Source organism: Myxine glutinosa, chromosome 8 (assembly GCF_964187855.1).
Source record: "Myxine glutinosa chromosome 8, kmMyxGlut1.1, whole genome shotgun sequence".
Lineage (NCBI taxonomy): Eukaryota > Metazoa > Chordata > Myxini > Myxiniformes > Myxinidae > Myxine > Myxine glutinosa.
Window position 1 is genome coordinate 74,505,310 of NC_136268.1, and position 20,828 is coordinate 74,526,137.

Consider the following 20,828-nt stretch of genomic DNA (forward strand, 5'->3'; position numbering starts at 1 on the left):
GCCATGTTGAATTTTGTGTTGGCTACTCGACTGGATTTAAAGGGTATATATATAGCAACATCACTGCCAAGTGTCATGCTTGTATCCCAATGTGAGCGTTTTTTGGTGTTAGCCACCTAAATATTATGGGGCACTAGGTTCTCTAGGTTTGAGAAGATAATTGATTTTGTTTTTAGGAATGAGTTGGCAAAGTCATTTTTCCTCAGCTGGTCGTTGCTCATCTATGTAGTAATGAAGGTACGGCCTAACTATTTCCACCGTTGTTGCCCAGGAGACACAAAATTGATTATCAAAGAAAAATGGAGTGCAGTTGAAATGCTTCTCTGGCAGAACCACATGTTGTATATTCCTTTGTATTCCACGTATCTTCTATCCTGTATTGCTTCTTCTCGTGCTCATTGTTTTGTATCACCGAGTTACTTGTTTGCATAATTCTTCATTTGATTTTTCTTTTGTACCTACTGTATGTAGTGTATATATAATCAATCAGAAGACTGAGGTTATGGTTTGAAATTTCGACCACAAAATAATATTCGTTATCTGGGGCAGTTCATGATGCTATTTTACCGTTAGTTTTTGTTTATGCGTCCACCCCCTCCCCTTCCAGGATTTTGAGTGGTGGTGCACCACCATCTTGTGTCATCCTCCATACTTTTTCTGATACAGTGTTGATACCCAGTATTTATTTTCGCCAAAGGTCTGCCAAAACTTCCCTTTTCCTTCATTGTCCCTTCCTGGTCCGACCCTGTTGCTTGCATGTTGCTGTGATTCCACCCGACCTCTCCTCTTTTACTGTCCATGTATTACCTTGCTCAGTGTCCACCATACATTCTTCCACCTTGCTCTTCCATGAGCCTCAGTCTTATTCTTCTTCCTCATTTCCCTTTATATTGGGTGAGGCTTTGACCAACCTGCTTTTGGCACTCCCATCCATTTTGCGGTGCCATCACTATCTCTGTCAGGACAATGTCCTCATAAGCCTTCTCAAGGTCCACAAACCCAATACCACTTGATCTTGTATGTCCAACCTCTTCTCCACCAACTGTCTCAGTGTAAACATCACATCAGTAGTCCCCTTAATCATTCTAAACTCCTGTTGTTCTTTGCCTATTTCCTGCTCCACTCAATCCAGAATCCCAATCCTTATCTTTCCATCCATAATCCATTATAGTAACTTCATGACTTGACTTAGAAGCATGATGCCTCTGTACTTTCCTGGATCCTGTACGTCTCCCTTCCTATTCGATATTGGAACAATGAGACAAGCCCGCCAATCCTCCGGAATCTTACCATCTCTCATACATACACATTCAACAGCCTCTTCGTCCAACCGATCCCAAATCCTTCAATGGCAATTTGCATCTATGCACATACTTCATCAATGCCTGGCGCCTTCCCCTTCTTCATCTTCTCTTTTAACACCATCTTTTTTTTTTCTTTTTTTTTGTATACAAGATCGAGGCTCGTGAAAGAGCTAACATTAATCACACAAAAAGTCAAACCGACACACAAAACACAGAAAATAAGGGGAGCGGCAGACAAGATGGGGAGAGAGGGAGAGAGGAGAGAGGGGAGAGAGGAGAGGGGGAAGGACACAAACACAACATTTGAGAGCAAGGACAACGGGAGAAATGTGGGAGGGGGAGGGCTTTGGGGGAGGTGGGAGAGGTATAAAACATATGAACACTGCAAGGACTTCCAGGAAAGAAGTTTGAATTTAAAAAAAAAAGAAAAAAAAAGTGTATCTGGGGTGAATTAACGGGGGTAGAAAAGTTCAAGGTTTTGGATGGGGGAAGATAAGAGATGGTGGTGAACAGCTGTTTTAAAGACCTGGAGGGAGGAGTGGGATTGGAGGGAGGAGTGGGATTGAAGGGAGTGGGGGAGTTTGTTCCAGAGGCAGGAGAAAAGGGGAATGAAAGAGTGAAGGTGAGCAGAGAGCCTAGATTTTGGCAGTTTAACCATAAGAGGGTTGCAGGCAGATCTTGTGCGACCTGAAGGAATATTGGGGGGACAGAGCACAGAGTGAGCTGGGGGAGCAAGGCCGGAGAGGAGTCGGTAGAAGACAGAAAGACCACCAACCTGCCTGCGGTGAGTGAGTGAAAGGCTCTCGGAGTTAACTTCATCGCAGGAGATTCCAATGATTCTGAAAGCTTTGGTTTCAACAGCGTGAAGCCGAGCAAGGTGTGAGGCAGGAGCACCAGCCCAGAGGGGGGAACAGTATTCCATTGAGCTGCGGATGAAAGCCTTGTATGTGGTGAGGAGCTCAGGTGTGCCAAGGAAGGACTTCGCACGACGGAGGATGCCCAGTCGGCGACTGGCTTTGGAGGCCAGCTTGGAAATGTGGTTTTCCCAAGAAAGATCATGGCAGATAGTGAGACCCAAAAGCTTGAGCGACACAACTTCTTGGAGAGGATTGTTGAGAAAGTATATGGGAGGGTTTTCCAGTCGGTCCTTTCGGAGAGACATTGTAAGAGTGTGTGATTTGTCAGGATTGAAAGACATGTTCCACTTGTTTGACCAGTCTGTGATTTTTTTCCAGGTCTGCTGAGAGTGAGGAGGCTGCAGACTGCCGATCTGAGGGATGAAGAATGGAGCGGCAGATAGTGGCGTCATCAGCAAAGAGATAGAGAGGATTTTCCAGAGAGATCATTGATGAAGACCAGAAATAGCACAGGGCCCAGAACACTACCTTGGGGAACTCCAGCCAGAACAGGAAGGGGAGATGAGAGAAATCCATACAGGGCCACACGTTGCCTTCGACCAGAGAGGAAGTCCGCAAGCCATTAGTGGAGATTTCCATGGATACCATAGGAGGAGAGTTTGGTGAGCAGAGCTGGGTGCCAGACCGTATCGAAGGCACGTGATATGTCAAGTGAGACAGCTCTGATTTCTTGTTTGGCATTGAGGACCTCCATCCATTGTTGAGACAGCAGAAGCAACATGTCCAGAGTAGAATGACCTGGTCTGAATCCAAATTGATGATCAGAGATCATGCCATTGGAGAAGAGGAAGGATTTGATATCCGAAGCAATGATGGATTCCATGACTTTGCTGATAATTGGAAGCAGGCTGATTGGTCTGTAGTTGCAAGGATCTGTTTTTGCCCCTTTTTTGTGTAAAGCGGTAATGTTTGCTGATTTCCAAAGATGCTGGCAGATGACCTTGAGCAAAAGAGAGGGTGAAAAGAACAGAGAGAGGGTGAGATAGAGCAGCAGAGCAGGATTTTCGGACCCGTGGGCTGATGCCGTCTGGTCCAGTTGCAGAATCAGAGTCGAGGTTTGACAGAAACTTCTCCACCTTGTCAGGAGAGAAGGACACAGAGTCCAGAAGCAGTTGGGTTCGACTGGGAAAGGTGGGAACAGAGAGAGATGGGTTTGGGACACAAGATTTTGAGGCAAACACAGAGTTGAGGCATTCGGCTTTGTCACGTGCGGTGTCAACTGTGTAGCCATTTGAGGTAAGGGAGGGGATACAAACACCAGAAACGGATTTGACCAGATGCCACCAGGATTTGGAGGAAGGAGACAGGTTTGAGAGTTCAATCTTGAGTGTGGAGAGATAGTGCTTCCTGGCACTCCTGAGGGTAGACACACACTTGTTCTGAGCTTGGTGGAAGGAACTGAGATTGCCTTCAGTTGGATTTGCCTTCCAAGAGGCAAAGGCAAGTTGTTTCAGGGCAACTGCCTCACCACAAGATTCAGTGTCCCATGGACGGGAGATGGGGTAAGACAACTGAAGACGAGATGGTATAAATTTGTGCATGAGAGAGAGAGCAGTTTGCTTTGGAAGAATTCCCAGGAAGAATTTATGTCAGGGGCAGTAGAGATGGGAGACCAGTCCAGATGATTGATGGCTGCTTGCAGACCGTGCCAGTCAGCCTGAGTGAAATGCCAGACTCATCGGCGCTGAGGAGGCTCTCTGAGAATGGCCAGAGAGATGTCCACTTTAACAAGCACATGATCAGAAGTACCGATTGGAGCAGAAGAAGAGCAGCAGACATTTGCAGGGAAGTTAGTAAAAAGGATTTGGAGGAAGGAGGACCTCCATCCACCATCCACCTTCACCTCTTCCGTAAGCTCCACAACTCCCACATTCCTCTCTACATAGCTCAGTAGCTCCAGTTCGCTGTTGCTTCCTGCATGGCTCAACATCTCCTTGAAGTAGCCTTCCCATACCTTCATTACTACCTCCATTTCTGTCACTAACCTCCCGTCTCCATCCTCTACCTTATAAATAAATAAAAATGGGGATTTTGGGGTCTTTTCATGAGGTAGCATTTCATTGCCCATCCCCCTTAAGGGCAATAAGTGGAGTCCAGAATCACATGTAGACCTTATCAGGAGCGGCATGCAGTTTACCCTTTTCTGAAAGCGATTAGTGAACCAGTTGGGCTTTCACTAACAGTTTGATATGATATGGTAAATCGAAAACCGTCTTAGTTTTGAGAAGCTTAGTATCTAAGCCTTCAAATCTGTTGCCTTCAGTTGGAATTGAACTCCACATCTGGGATGCCAGCCCATTGCCTTAAATAAAATACCATACTCGAACACAAATTATATTACTTAATCTACCCCTTCCTGGGTTGAAAAAGAGGCCAATAAACCGTAATAATTATTTTATCTTTATTAATTTTAGTGTGTGTGAAGGGTATGGCATATTGAAACAATTGAGTGTACTCTTGAGTACCTACCAAGCGTTTGTGACCTGCACGGATGCCATCCTGCTCTTTTGACCATGTGGTGGTATTGAATATGGAGACACGTCCATTGCCTGTGGTGCACCATAGTCGGGGAGGCACACCCTCAGTTCCACCCTCATGTGGCTGCGTTTCTGTTCCTGAAGGGTTGGCCACATCCAGGAATGTCCTTTATCAACCTCTCCTATTAAACATAGCAACTTGATATCTATAGGCACAATGTTGGATTTATAATATGCTGTATGATAAAAATGTTTATATCCATAACATAGCATGTATGTACACCGCTGGGCAAACGTCTTAGACATTTTGCATTTTTTTTACTCGAATGCATAAGAAAACAAACTGTATTCAAGGCAAATACTGTACACCTTCATTAAACATAAAATATTATTCAAATAACCAATTTTGTATAGCATTTGCTGGGAAGGAAATGGCAAACCATGCAGTATAAGTCTTGGCAAGAAACTGCTTTGGTGGCACTGGCGCTACGTAACAGAGTATGGTAAATAAGAAAGAAACGAATTGTGAGTATGTTCACCATATTCCTTCAAAACAATTAAAATTATATTCGGGACGCTTTGAAATAATTTTATTATAAATTATTGTGGAATGGTGTGTCACACTTCTTCCAAGACCTTTCAAAGATCATCAAAGCTGCTGGGGGTTTTGTTTTGATTTTTATTTGTCCGAATAGTCCCATAAAGGTTCAATAGTATTGGTATTTGAGCTTTGAGGGGGACATTCCATGCATTGAAGGATTCCAGCTTCCTCCTCCTTTTGCAAATAAGTTTTAATTATTCCAGCTGAGTGTTTGGATCATTATCTTGCTATATGAAGTTTGGACCAATAAGTCTTATAGCACTGGGGATAGCACGGCAGATTAAAATTTGTTTGTACCTCGCAGCTGTTTCAGAATACCATGAATTCTCAGCAATTTTCCAAAAGCACTTGAGGATGTGCACCCTCAAACTTGAATTGAACCTCCTCCATGCTTAATCGTTGGCTTCAAGCAAGGCTCAGTTTTCGTCTTTTTATAATTCACTTTTCCGTCTCACATACCATCTTGATTAGATCCAAATACCTCAAACTTTGACTCGTCTTTGACCATTTTTCCATTGTTCAATTTCTATGTTTTTGTGCTTGCAGGTAGTGGATAGAAAAGTAAACATCAACAGAATGTCACTCAGTAGGGTGTTGGGCCACAATGTGCATCCAGGATGACGTGGCATGGAGTCAACAAGGTTCTGGAACTGTTCTGCAGAAATGTAGTACCAATCTTCTATAAATAATTCCTCCATTTCACATCAGTTTGATGGAGGCGAAAACCCTCGTCTTCGGCGCCTCTCCAGACTTTTCATGTATGCGTCATTATACATACTTGTACCCAAGTTTGACTTGGTTCCCTTCAGTTGTTCTTAAGTTATCGTGGAAACGAAAACCTATTACAGACTCTGACCTTTCACCTCTTGACCACAAAATCAAATCAGTTAATCTTTGCATCATAATACATACTTGTTCCAACTTTGGTCAAAATCCCATTGCTGGTTCACAAGAAAAACATCTGTAACCTGGAGAGGCAAGGGTTGGACTAAGAAGGTTGGCTCAACCAAACCAGAATAGAATGCGGAAAAATTGAAAGACCACTAACCTGCCTGCAATGAGCAAGAAGCAGGGCAAGACTATGGGGAAGGGAGCTCCTGATGTAGATCACATTACCATCACCAATGTGAGCACTGGGTTTGTCAAAGTAGTACAAGGAAAAGTCAGGGAGGGAGATGAGCAAGTTTTCAATATCTTGTGAAGAAAGGTATCTGTTAGGTGATAGCGGTGGATGACGAAGTGCTCTGTCAGAAGAGATTCATGAGATTGGGGTAGACTAGGGCATGCCCGTACTATATATAAGCTAGGACGTGCCCGTACGTGGGTGCCCGTTCCTTGCCAAAAAAAAAAAAAAAAAAAAATTTGTGTAGGGGTGTGTGTGTGTGTAAACATCCTAGGGCGTGCCCGTACGTGGGTGCAAAAAAACATGCGTGCAAACAACAACAACAAAAAAAAACTTTGAAACCACGTGGCAGTAACGACCACAGAACCCCCCCCCCCTCTATTTACATGAATGGTTTGGTCCATTCGCAACGACCACAGAACCCCCCCCTCTATTTACATGCAATGGTTTGGTCCATTCGCAACGCCAAAGCGAACGGCGAACGGCTAAATCGCCATAGCTCGGTAAGTACTTGTCCGATTAATTTCAAACCTTGAAAAGGCACATCCTCGGGTCCCCAGCAATATACCTGGCAAGTTGCAAGTATATCGGACCCGTGGTTGTCGAGAAACAGCGGTCACAGACAAACAAACAAACGTACAAACGTACAAACGTACAAACAAACACACAGAGATTACTGGAATTATAGATAGATGCCTCTGATGCTCATGGAACAGTGGTAAACAGTGGAAACATCAATAGAATTTCACTTAGTAGGGTGTTGGGCCACAATGTGCATCCAGGATAGCATGGCTACAACATGGTTTGTGGTACCTAGCTAGGAGAGTAGGAGGGTGGGATTAGGAGGGTGGTGGGGTGTGCACTTGCAGGAGCAATAAGGGAACGATGGACCTGTGAATCTGAATTTTATGACATGTTAGTTTCCATTTAACTGGCATGAAGATCAGGGTTACTGAACGCTTTGAGGAAGGCTGTACTGTTCCTGCATGAAGGATTGTTAAGAATCGAGTCAGGTGGACAAAGACGGGAAAGAAAAAGAGCATGAGATGGGAAAACAGAAGGAACATGTGCGAGAGAATGGAAAGAGGCCATGCGGCGAATGAAAGAGAAGAGGGGGCCAAATAAACTAAAGGGTATGCAACAGCTGGCGTGGGGAGGCCTCGTGCCCAGATATTACTGCATACATGTGCCAAATATGAAATCAATGCATCCAGTCATTTTCAAGTAAAAGTTCTGAATGAAAGGAAGGATGGATGGATTGACAGTATCCAAAATAGAAGCTGCAAAATGGGTGGACGCCTGGTTGGGGGCTAAAAAATGAAGTAGAGGGTGAGATGAGGATAGAAAAGAGGAGGTGTATGGTCAGGAGAGCAATTGTAAAAGTACTGTGCAGGTGTGTGAAGGAGATTTGTCATTTTCTGGTAAGAAAGGGTGGCAAGAGAAAGTATTTGAGGTGGGATGAACATAAAGGGGGAATATGTAGATGGGGAACAGCAAGGGGGAACAACACATGTACCACACATATTGCCTGAATAAGTAAATGTCAGATGGATGGAGAGGTCCAGGACTTCCAAAAACAGTAATGGACATAATAAAAAATTTCAATGATTTAGCAAAAAATCACAACGGGGAGACAATTTTTCCAGTTGATAGAACATAGCCTATGCAGGACCTCAGATACCCCACTACTTTTACTTTAAACCAGAAAGTGGAGCTTGAAAGTAATATAAAATTACAAATGAAAGTAAGACTATAATTTATTTTGCGATTTAAACAGTATTATGATTCTGAATTTGAAGTCCCTCATACCAGTGGTGTAGAGCAGGGCGTCCACAGCTTCGGGACTGGCAAGCCCAGCTGAGGGACTTATCTTGCCTCTCAGGGTCTCGACTGTAGTCTTAGGCATTAACTGAGTCACTATACACACGCACGCACACACGCGCACACGCGCACACACACACGATAAAGGAAGCCTCAACCTAAATATTCTGCCATTTCAGTACTTTGACAATTTACAATTAAAGACACTTGGTGGTAAAAATATAAATTACAATATTCGTTTTTATGACCACATTCCTTTTGGATCCGGATCAGATAATTTTTTTAATGATTATTCACCATTGAGAGGCTGGGTTCAGAAGAACCTTGGTGGACAGCTTGGGAGTGTGACAAGAACGAATCGATCCGATGTTGGTGAAGATTCGAATCCAGATCTCAAGAGTTAAAAAACATTTTTTAAAGGCGATTCTTCACCATTGAGTGATAGGGCCAATACGATATATAATATGATATTTCAAAACGTTGTGAATGGATTATGACAAAACTAGGTAGACGAGTTGGTTAGGCGACAAGAACAAGCCGATTATATTTTGGTTCAGGTCCGGATCCAGATCCGGCCGATCAGTGGATACAAAACAAACTGTTTAGCCTGGTGGAGGTATGCTCTCAACCGAGTGCCGTTGTTGTTTTGATAATATTTTGATTATGACAACTTAAAAAGGCCAAAGACTCACTAATGCTCAACCCCAAAATGAGATTTCAACTATTAGTGTTTTCTGGCTTCTTCCTCAGCGTGAGATTTCATCAATATGGGGAACATTAGCCTCTGGTGAGCTGTTAAAAATACCGAAATACAAATCAAACGGAGGACCAAATACTGCATTGGAGTCATCAGGAGGAACCTGGATAGGGTTTGACATGTTTAGTGGGTACATACAATTGATGTTATTTGGGATCTTACACATGAAGCCAAAGTAGGTGAGATTTTGCATGTCTGGGGCCCTTTAAACTATTCTCTTCTGCAATCAGAGAAGGCTCAGGTTTCAATATAAAGATGTTAAGGTAATAAAGAACCAATTCAGGATAAGTGCACGTCAATGCATAAAAAAAAATCAACTTGCTTTCACTGTCAGTAAAATGGGCAAGTTTGGTCGCTGCATAGATAGCCTTTGAGGACTGGAGACACTGTACAAGTGCATCCATCAGGAGAACGTTTGTAGCAGCCTGCTTGAGGATCTGTGGGTCCTGGAAGTGCAACAAAAACAAACAAATATAAAGCATCCGAAAATGGAAAACCCATCCGTGTTGCTTTGTGCTCAAACTAAACTTGATGAAAACAACAGCAAAAAAACAAGACCAAAAGTCTAACAGCGGCGTAGCCAGGCTTGTAAAATATTATAAACCACAAACCCACATGATTCGCTTTTTAAACAGTCGCTAATGCTGTTTATAACATTAAACAAAGAAATTTGGAGGAATCCAGACATCCATGAGGTAAGTTTTACTTACAGAACTGAACGAAGATCTACTGTAATCTATATACCCCACAAGGGTTGGAGGTGTGCTCATTTACCAAGCAGCTAGCTAAAGCTTGCCAAGCCAGCCATTCCTTATAGTAGGGTGGCTAAAGTCCAAATTTAGGTGATATCGTGACACACTGGCCCAAAGGACCAAATTTGGCACAGTTCTACTTTAGGACCATACAAAACTTTTGAGAGGGGGCTGCCCGATTTTAGAGGCCCAGGTCAAGGTCAGGTCAAGGTCAAAGGTCAAATTATGTGTCTGTCATGTTTTTGCAATATCCAGCTTATATATAACCTAAAAAACTTGGTCTTAGTCACATAACCAACATATTTAGTCAATGAATCCATTACTATTATGGGAATTTCCACCAGGTGACGGCCATATAGGCAGTGGCGGCGCCAGGCTGTCCCCGACCGGGGGGGGGGGGGGGGGGGGGGGGAGCTAACATCCCCGACGAGAGGGCTAAAATCGGTAAAATCAGTGGAATTAATCCATATTCATTCACAAAAATTTGATATAGGATTAGAAGATGGCCGACCTACAAAAATCAATGTTTTCTTTGGCTTTCAGGAGGGGTGACCGGAGGTTCTGTGCATAGAACTGTTGATACGTTTGATTTATTTTGTTGGTGGTGGTTCAATATTCTCTCTCTCTCCGCTATTACCATGTCAACTCAATCTGCCAGGAACTTGGGGAAGACAAAGCTCGTGCTCTGCCGTTTTTCCATGCATTCTCTGGCTCTGATGTAACATCCCAATTCAGTGGTAAAGGCAAAAAGTCAGCTTGGAAGGCATGGAAAGCTTACCCGACAGCCACAGAAGGATTCACCATTACGTCCCTGACTGCGTTTGTTCCACAGGTGATTACATCTCCAGCATTCAATGTGATCGAGCGGTTTACCTGTATCATGTACGACAACACAACCCCACATGTCAATGTGAATGACCTTCGACAGGACCTATTCCCAAGGAGAGTGAAGATGATGGAGAAGCTTCCTCCAACTCAGAACGCACTGCTCCAGCATGTAAATCGATGCCTGTACCAAGCCAGCATTTGGAAAGAGAGTCTGAAGCCCATCCTAGCTGCACCAAATCCAGATGGCTTTGGGTGGACCAAAGCAGATACCGGGTGGCGTCCAACCTGGACAACCCTGTCAGCTGCTGCTCTTAGTTGTAGAGAACTACTCAAGTGCGGATGTAAGGCGACACCCACTTGTTCAAAGAATTGCACGTGCAGGAACGCAGGACTGCCATGCACAGGACTGTGTCTCTGTCGCGGAAATTGTGAAGCATAAGTCATGCAGGCCATGACCTCCTCTGCACTGGCCAATCCAGTATCCTCCCTCAGCGTATCGATGTACGTCAAAAACACCGATGCAAAAATGACCAACACATAATTTCACCTTTGACCTTGACCTGACCTTGACCTGGGCCTCGAAAATCGGGCAGCCCCCTCTCAAAAGTTTTGTATGGTCCTAAAGTATAACTGTGCCAAATTTAGTGCTTTGGGCCAGCGTGTCACGCTCATTTCCATAAGCCACTCCACTATTAAGGGTTTTGAATGGAGTGCTTGCTCAAATAATTTAACCACGTGGTGATCTCTCCACTAGAAACTTGGTAAATGAACACACACCCAATGTTCTTGAGACCCGACCATGGAGAGACTGTAATCTATATACCCCAAATAGGAATGACCTTTCCTGCCGCTCTCGAAGTGAGCGGGTGTTTACGCCGTAATGAGATCATATACGTAAAGATGTAGCATGACGGCCGGACACAAAACTGCCGCTACTTTAATATATAAGAAATATATTTAACCTCCAGTAATGTTGCAGTCACTGCAAAGGGATTAGTGTTACGATTAGATTTACTATAATAATAACGTTACGTTATTATTACGAAAATTATATTATTTTTAAAAAACCGAGGTGAACTCCTTACTTCCACGGTTACACTGCTTCAATCCATCAACTTTCCATTCACGACATTTAGTTTAAAGTGTTATGGTTATATTCACTATAATATTATTATTACGAAAACAATACAAATGAAAGGATACCACTGTATTAAGAAACCTGGGTTAAATTTGTCCAAAGCGGACGGTGAGTCATAACGCCTAAGGCCTATACGTACATATTGTTGGAAGAGACGTAACGCCAATGCTTTCGATATTTCATAGTCATTTTAACAATCGGTTTGTTTGTGTTCCACACTGAATGAAAAACGGAAAGGTAGAGCATGGCGATTGTGATTATATGACAGGTTAGACTATGTTTGGCATGAATGGCATATAAATCAAAATGGCGGTGTGTGGAGAGTCAGCTGCAGCACCGCCGTAATGACATCAGATGTAATCACATCACCCTGTCATGTGACCAGATTCTCAGCTCTGACTGGTATACGTTTGAGGGGACATACATACATACATACATACATACATACGGACGGACAAACACTGTTGTAGACGCTCTGCCCGATGGGCTACGCCATAAAAACGTCAAATTTATTAATTAGTGTTCTTCATATTCTTAAAACAAAGGTTTGTTGAAAATTTTATGACAAAAGCTCAAATAGTAAATAAAGAAACACGAAAGCGATCAAACAACCCGGCTGTCTCACACTGCGCCGTGGATGGGCTAATCAGGCCTATTTGTACTAACTGTGACTTTGCCCTTTGACATTTTGACCAAATTATTATACAATCTTTGCTATATTCTCAGAAGAAGGGTTTGTTGAAAAATTGATGACAAAAGCTCAAATGGTAAAAAAAAGTTATGACCTGGACAGACACACACACAGAAAGGATTGCAAAACCCTGTAGCCTGCTACAAGGGGACAGGCAGAAAAAAGAGCATCTGACTTTCCATTTTGTCTCAATTTTGTTGTTTGTTTCTGCTGAACATTACACCAACGTCCCAAATATATCCGCTAATTTCACCCCACTTTTTTGAAATACCAACTTCTGTCCTGGAAGTCCTTGGTGTCCTTGTGTTTTATACTTCTCCCACCCCCCCCCCCCCCCTTCCCACGCCTCCTCCCCCCAAGCCCTCTCCCTCCCACACATCTCCCGATGTCCCTGCTCTCAAATGTTGTGTTTGTGTGCTTCCCCTTCTCTCCCCATCTTGTCTACCGCTCCCTCTTTTTATATATTTTGTTTGTCTGTTTGATTTGTTTGTGAAATAAATATTAGCTCTTTCACGAGCCTCGATTCTGTATACAAAAAAAGAAAAGAAAAAAATCCATACGTATTATGTAGACGCGAAGGACCCGCTCCCTAAGGGAGTTGCCAGGGGGTTGTACTATTATCCTTATTCAAACATAGAATTCAAAACACCTCACAGCACTGGAAAACGTAGGGACAGGAATACTGTACTGTAGAAAGTGGGGACTTGTAATGCACTCTCCCACTTGGAGTGGCGCTACACGATACACATTTACATTGAGACTTTGCATCCTTCCCCCCCCCCCCCCCTTTCCCCCAACTCCCCTCTCAAGACCACTGGCAAAGATAAAAACACCCCAATACACTAATTGGGGTCATACTGATCCTATGTAGCAAGTCTGGATGTAATCGACCCAGAAATGTAGGTGTCGTGCGACAAACAAACAAACATCAGTCTGTGATTTATCGTAAGGATGGTCCCTTAGGGCAGTAGTTCTAAACCTTTTCAGTTAACGTGCCTCTTGGTGTCAGGTCTCAGTTTGAGGCAGCACGTACCCCATGGTGACTCAGTCATTTTTATACCACATTATGTGTACAAACAGCTTCTATTTCGCTGCCTCAAATCAAAATGCATCTCATATACTTGCTGAAGAGGCATCACATATCCCTTGGGCATCCATGAACTCCAGGTTCAGCCTTGTAGTCTACTTGCCAAGCCTATAGAGCCCTCTTTTGAACCCGGAAATATTGAGTACCCCAACGTTTTAAGTTAGAAATGTACAGTATGGGTCCCCAGCACTTAGAAACTGCCGGATGCTAACTTGCATATGTTGGGCAAATGCAAAATTAGCATTAATAGCATTAACCCTATCAAACATAGGCCTGGGACACTGAAATTTCTGTTTCGCTCGATTGCTCCGTTTGAATGCTTCGTGTGAGCAAACTATTTGAAGGATCTGTATGAAATTTGGACATAATACACTTAGACAGATATGCTTTCCGTGTCCCAAGAACTGATGCTTTCCAAGATGCCATCAAACAGAGTGTTTCAAGAGCACAGAAGAAGGATGCTGCTTGGCTCTCGCAGCTCCACTCTTCCCCTCTTCCCCTGGACTGGGCAGCCTACAATGTTGTGCAAGATCGCAATGGTGATGACAGTGCTCCAAAGCTGAAGACGATAAGTGTCTTTGGACCACTGCTTGACTCGCCCCCTGCCCACCCTGATACAGTGCTCAGTTCCATTGCCTACTTAGACACATCACTGAGGCAGCTTGGCATGAGCCACAGTCATATCACGTTTGACATGCAGCTGTACGTGATCGCTTGCCTGATCAAGTGGAGTGATCTGCAGCGATGGTCATCAGTGGTTCTCAGACCTGGGATGATGCACACTCTCATGTCATTCATCGGCTCAATCGGACAACTGATGAATTCAACAGGTGTGGAGGAGCTAGTCGGTGCATCATTTGGAGGCCTGAAATCCATCTTCAACGGGAAGGCCTGGCCCAAGGCGATGCGAGCCTTCCGTATGGTTGTGTCTGCTCTTCTTCATGACTTCTTAGAGGAGGGAGAGAAGACTCACGAGCAGATAACGGCATTCCTGGAGAAAGCCAGAGAGCACCCCACAGGCTGGCTATGGGTGGATTGTTTCATCACCCCGACCCTAATAGCTCACAGGTTCTGGCGAGCAGAAAGAGAGGGTGATTGGATGCTGCAACAACACTGCCTTGAAGAGATGCTGCCCTATTTCTTTGCTGCCGGTCATCACCACTACGCAAGATGGATCACATGGCATCTGTGCGACATGCAGTACCTTCCTGCTACTGCCAAGGATGACCTTTACGCTGGAAGCCATGTGTGCCGCCACTCTGATGGTGCAGCTGCAGTGAGTTGAGACATGTTTGGGGAGCAGACATGCATCAAGCAAGGGAAGGGAGTAGGAGGCATGAAGGGCATCTCCACCAACCCTGAGCAGGTCGCCGTGTGGATCCAAATCTTTCGGCATCTGCTCCTATCTCTCCAAGTCATTGGATGAGATTTACGACGATGCTGAAGCACCGGATAAGACAATGAAGCCCAACAGACACAAAGAAGAGGGTAAAGGACGGCGGGAATTGGACGCGGAGGACCGGGCTAAAATCCTGAGAGTGCTACAGGAAAACTCCCATCCACTCACCATAGAGACCGTGACCCTTCACCATATCATAAATGGCCAGGTGGCAGATGAAAAGGTGAATGTGCAAGATGCATTGAAGATCGGACAGGACATGAGCACACTGTTCTCTTCATCACTTCCTGAGAGATTTCATGCGCCCATCTCAAATAAGGTGGTGACAATGACATTCACCAAAAAAAGAGTGAAGGTCAATGCGAAGATCATATGTGACCTTGAGGCGTTGTTTGCTCGGCTGCTGGTGGTGGGGAGCAAGAGAAGAATGGAGCTCTCTGCCCTCTGACTACGAGCTCGGCCCGGTCCCTGCATCCATCATCGATGAGTATGGATGCCTCAGGAAGGGTAACAAGTCTGTGATCGTCCAGCGTCTTGGAATCCTTGCCCCCAATCCCCACCCACCACATGTTGTACTCGTTGATGCATCGCAGCTCATCTACCACGTGGTGTGGCCATCGTCAGGCACTGTGGCTGACCTCGCAGCCAGCATGGGGCGCCGGCTTAATCGCTACATCACCGAAACATTTGTCATCTTTGACCGGTATGAGCAAGTCTCTGCCAAAGACCATGAGAGGCAGAGAAAAGCTGGGGAGAGCTCAACAGAGTACCGACTCTCACTGCCAACCCCTCTACCTAGCCGCGACAAAGTGATGAAGAACAAGACAAACAAACGGAGACTGGGTGAGCTCCTGTGCACACACAGCATAGGAGATCATATCAAGATGGTCAGCAAAGCAGACAGTATTGTCACTCATGACGAGGCTGACGTCTCCCTCATCTCATACATGTTGGATGCAGCCAGTCGCGGAGCTGAAACTGTCCGCATTCTCAGCGACGACACTGATGTTTTCATACTCATGGTCTATTGGTGCTGGAAGGTGGGTATCACATGTAACCTGCAGATGGAGAGATGGGGTGGCACTATTCTCAACATCAATTCGACAGTAGAGAATCTCGGTGAGCAGTGTCGCTCCCTCCTGGCTATGCATGCTCTCTCCGGATGTGACACCACCTCCTATCCCGCGGGGAAAGGGAAGGTGTCCGCACTCAAGGCCATGAGAGTAGTACCCGGTGACCTGCTTCACTTCATCGGAGAGGAGGGAGCTACTGATTTACAGATTACAGAGGCAGTGAGTGGTTTCTTCCAGGCTCTGTACAACGAGAGGGCGTCGGCATCTCTGAACGTCGCCAGATATGACATCTACCGAAAGCACAAAACCCCCCCAGCACTGAAGACACTGCCTCCTACAGAGCGCAACGCTCTCCTCCATGGACGGCGTGCCCATCTACAGGTGCTGCTTTGGAAAGCAGCAGACTGCCCTGACCCACCAGCTGTGGACATAACAGAGTTTGGATGGAATAAGAAGGAAGGCGAGAAGGGAGAGGAAGTCATCATGCCCATCCTGGATGCAAGCCCCGTTGCTCCTCCTGCCGTGTTGGAAATGATCAGCTGTAGCTGCAAAGCTGGGTTAAAGCCCTGTTTAACAGCAAAGTGCAGCTGCATAGCTGCAGGCCTGGCCTGTACCAGCTACTGCTTCTGCAAAGGCTCTGATAGTACATGTTGCAACACACTCACACACTCACAGCAAGAAGAGCAATATGACAAGAATGTAGAGTCAGGAGAAGAAGATGAAGACGATGAGGATGAGTTTTATGATGAGGATATGCTTTATAACAGTGCAGAGTAGTAGAAGTGCAAGACGCTCTTTCTTGATGGAAGTTTTATGTTGTGTAACTAGTGCACATATTTTTCAGCTTTGATAATTTTGGGTATCCTTGTGTTTTAATTTTGAGGATATTATTTACCCATAGTCATATTATTCTAGTTTGGTATGGTACTTGCCTTTGTTACCTCTAATACCTGTGAATAAAAGTGGAGCGATAGAGCGAAACAGAAATTTCAGTGTCCCAGGCCTATGTTTGATAGGGTTAATGCTATTAATGCTAATTTTGCTAATTGCCCAACATATGCAAGTTAGCATCCGGCAGTTTCTAAGTGATGGGGACCCATACTGTACATTTCTAGCTTAAAACTTTGGGGTACTCAACATTTCCGGGTTCACATTGCTGGCAAGTAGACTATTGGGAATGCAGGCCTTTTCAAAACGATATATATTTAATGTTTGAGACGGTTGCAGGTGCCAAATCATTTTGAACAAAAGCATATTTTACTACATCTTGCTATTCCTTGGTTTCCTGTACTCTTCAATTTTTCACACCTTATGGTGGTGAGCAGTCTGCTTGCCAGCCCACATCTCTTTCACCATGAGGTGCCACAGATCGCGATCCGACTTGAGGTTTGCCGTGAAAGCTTCAGAACGATGTTTTATTTTAATCTTCAGTGCTGGAACACGTGGTGGAAAAATTGATATAACTGACGTCGCTTCGACCTCCTGGTAAGAACAAAAATGAAAAAAAGCAAAGGGTTTTTTTCCTGGAGAATCAAAGCCTCATTGATGAGCAAAAACAACGAAAATAAATGAGCACATCATGAGACAACAATGTCCTTTTACATGAATTTGCAGGGTATTTATAAGCAATAGGCAATTCAACGAAGTACATGAGATTTTAACCTGGGATCCCAGAATTGTTAGGTGAATGCTCACGTGGGAGTACCGAACAGGCAAATACCAAATGTGTTAAATTTGCATCCAATGGCCCTTTGGCACTCCACCGTGGCTGTACAGGGTGTCCCACAAGTCTGGAACCATCCCATAGGTCTGGAACCATCGGGCAAAATGATGAAAATGGCTTGTAATCACAGAATGCAAACTAGAACGGCACTCAGGAGAGCAAACCTCCGCCTGGTTGGCCATATCACTCAATGGTGAAGAATCCCTTTTAAAATTCTCCGAGCTGGATCTGGATCTGGATCTTCACCAAAATTGAATCGATTATTCCTCGTCACACACACAACCTGTCCACCAAGTGTCGTCCAAATCAGTCCATAACTTTTTGAGACATCCTGCTATGTATCGTTTTTGGCCCTATCTCTCAATGGTGAAGAATCACTTTAAAACTTAAATAATTCTCATATCCGAATCCATATTCAGATCTTCACCAAAATCGAATCAATTATTCCTTGTCAGACACCCAAAGGTTCCACCGAGTTTCATCCAAATCAGTCCAAAAGTTTTTGAGATATCCTGCTAAGTATCGTTTTTGCCCCGATCTCCCAATGGTGAAGAATCACTGAAAAGGTTCTAGTAGCCGGATCCGAATCCAGATCTTCACCAAAATTTAATCATTTCGTCCTCGTCACATACAATACATCTCTGCCAAATTTCGCCTGAATCCGCCCACAACTTTTAGAGATATTTTGCTCTCAAACGGACAGACAAAAGGACAAATAGCCAGACAGGGGTGAAAACATAACCTCCATCCACCTTTGGTGGTGGAGGTAAAAATCATGAATCACTTATTTTGCCCTATGGTTCCAGACTTATGGGACACCATGTAGAAGTCAGATCGGACAAAATGAAAGTTGAAAATTAACACCTGACTTTATTGCATCAGTTTGAGGTCGCCACCATTCTCCAATTAAAGTTTTACCAAACCACGTATATCAAACTTTTATATATCAAACTGAACATTCAATCTGGAGTAACGTCATGCCCAAATCCAATTCCCAAACAGTGGGACGTTTAATGCACATAAATCACCAAATTCCAAATCTTAAAATAATAATAATACAAAGTATTCCCTCAATGTGTGCTGCTCTCTTATCAAAATATTGAGCATTTGAAGCAATTAAAGATTGTTGGGAAATTATATCGGAGGTAATCATTTTGAGGTAACAACCTCTTTTCTTAAAATTTCAATTAGTCACATGATTTCCATGGAACAGTTGTTTAGCAATTTGTGTATGTTGTTGAAGTTGATTAAATATGTATTTGGTGGGATGGGGGGTGGGGGGGTGGGATGGGGGGGGATTTAATCAGTTAGCATTGCTGATCTAGCATCGAGATGCAGCTGGTTATAAAGCTCACCTCAATATTCCTGTAGAGCGCCACCTCGATATAGCTCCCCTTGCCTTCAGCAAGAAGGAAGAGACGCCGCTGAGTCATGGCCAACCTGCCCTGTCCCAGACTCGTCTTGATGGACGGTGAGACTTTATAAACGCATTCATTCTTATCCAGGTTTTCCAGAGTAGACCGCGGAAGGTGCAGATCGTGCGTCTCCTGCTCGGTCTCTTTCCAGGCTTTGTGGAACATTTCAAAGGTGGTAGGGTCTACTTGTTTCTGCTGACCTTGAGGGGTTTGAGGTCAGCAAAGGTGTAAAAGGAACAAACATAGGGGGTTGAGCTGGGAGAGGGTGGCTGGTTAAGCATGATTTCCTACGATAGGACGGCAATAATATGAATGAATGAATATTGAGTATTGAAACTCAATATCTATTGAGTACCATAGTCAGGTTCACGATGTTTTTTCGTTCAAAATTTTGGTAGATTAGCAAAACTATACATTTTTGGAATATTCAGAGCATGAGGAATCCAAAAATTAATGTTTACATTTGCGTAGACACCTTTGCGAAAATGACACTCGGGACAGTGATGAAGATCTGTAAAAGCATATTCCTGAACGGTGTAGACCTCGTAGATCCTGTGTATAGGACTTATAGTTCAATCTGATACTACCTATAACAACCTATAACTTCAAAGGACTTGCAATATCATGTATTATGTAATACAGTTATATCACAAATATAAAGACAATGGTTTTCAATTACCTTTGTTTGTTGCTTTTCTATAATCCTGAGCACTATTTTGAGGCCTTTATTGGATTCCTTGACCCAGAAAACATAGGATTAGCATATTTAATTAAGTCTCTAGGTTGACTAGAAGCCGAGATCGCGCAAAATATGTATTTTATGGCGGCCATTTTCAAAATCCAAAATGGCGGCCATGCAGGTGTTTGTGCAAATGCCAACATTGATTTTCGGATTCTCCATGCTCTGAAGATTCCAAAAATGTACAGGTTTGCTAATCCCAAAATTTTGAAAGAAATTATATTTGTTAACATAGTGAACCTGACTATCTTCATCACTGTCCTGAGTGTCATTTTCGCAAAAGTGCCTACGCAAATGTAAACATTAATTTTTGGATTCCTCGTGCTCTGAATATTCCAAAAATGTATAGTTTTGCTAATCTACCAAAATTTTGAACGAAATTATATTTGTTAACATAGTGAACCTGACTACCAGCTTGCTGGGATGAATGATCCCGGTGTGTTTAGAATAGGTACACCGTATCCCTGCGCATCGTAAGAGGCGAATAAGGGTTGGTGTCATGAAGGGCATCCGGCCATAAAAACATTGCCTCAAACAGGGAACCATGATTGTCATGGGGCCCGCAAGGCTAACCCCTGTTCTAGCGGGGAAAATGGCCTTAAAACGATCATTCATTCATTCATTCACCATTGGGAGATAGGGCCAAATATGATACAAACCAGGATATCTTAAAACTTTGTGGACGGATTTGGACGAAACTTGGTGGAGAGGTTGTGTGTGTGTGATAAGGACTAATCGATTCGATTTTGGTGAAGATCTGAATATGGATTCGGATATGAGAATTATTTAATTTTCCGGATATGAGACGATCCAGATCCAGCTTGTGGAATTTTTAAAGTGATTCTTCACCATTGAGTGATATGGCTCAATGGATTGAGCATTTATCAATAGGTAGGACAGCAACAAAAGCCCGATATTTGAGTTTCTGATGTGTATGGTGGAAATGATGACATTACTGACGATTTTTATTTCTACCATAAATT

The 20,828-nt window shown here is 43.9% G+C and overlaps 1 protein-coding gene across 4 annotated transcripts in view; it reads right to left on the minus strand.

The window, feature by feature from the left end:
* DENND3 (DENN domain containing 3) overlaps positions 1 to 20,828 on the minus strand; it is a 143,977-nt gene that overhangs the window by 49,173 nt on the left and 73,976 nt on the right. For all 4 annotated transcript variants that reach the window (XR_013624322.1, XM_068124645.2, XM_068124646.2 and 1 more), the window contains 5 exons: positions 19,047 to 19,306; positions 17,277 to 17,450; positions 9,323 to 9,446; positions 8,232 to 8,339; positions 4,691 to 4,836 (listed from right to left, as the gene is read on the minus strand). Coding sequence is in view for 3 of the 4 variants with exons in the window: in XM_068124645.2 (XP_067980746.2) it covers positions 4,691 to 4,836; positions 8,232 to 8,339; positions 9,323 to 9,446; positions 17,277 to 17,450; positions 19,047 to 19,306 (812 nt within the window). In the remaining variant the exon portion in view is untranslated. The remainder of the gene's footprint in view (positions 1 to 4,690; positions 4,837 to 8,231; positions 8,340 to 9,322; positions 9,447 to 17,276; positions 17,451 to 19,046; positions 19,307 to 20,828) is intronic.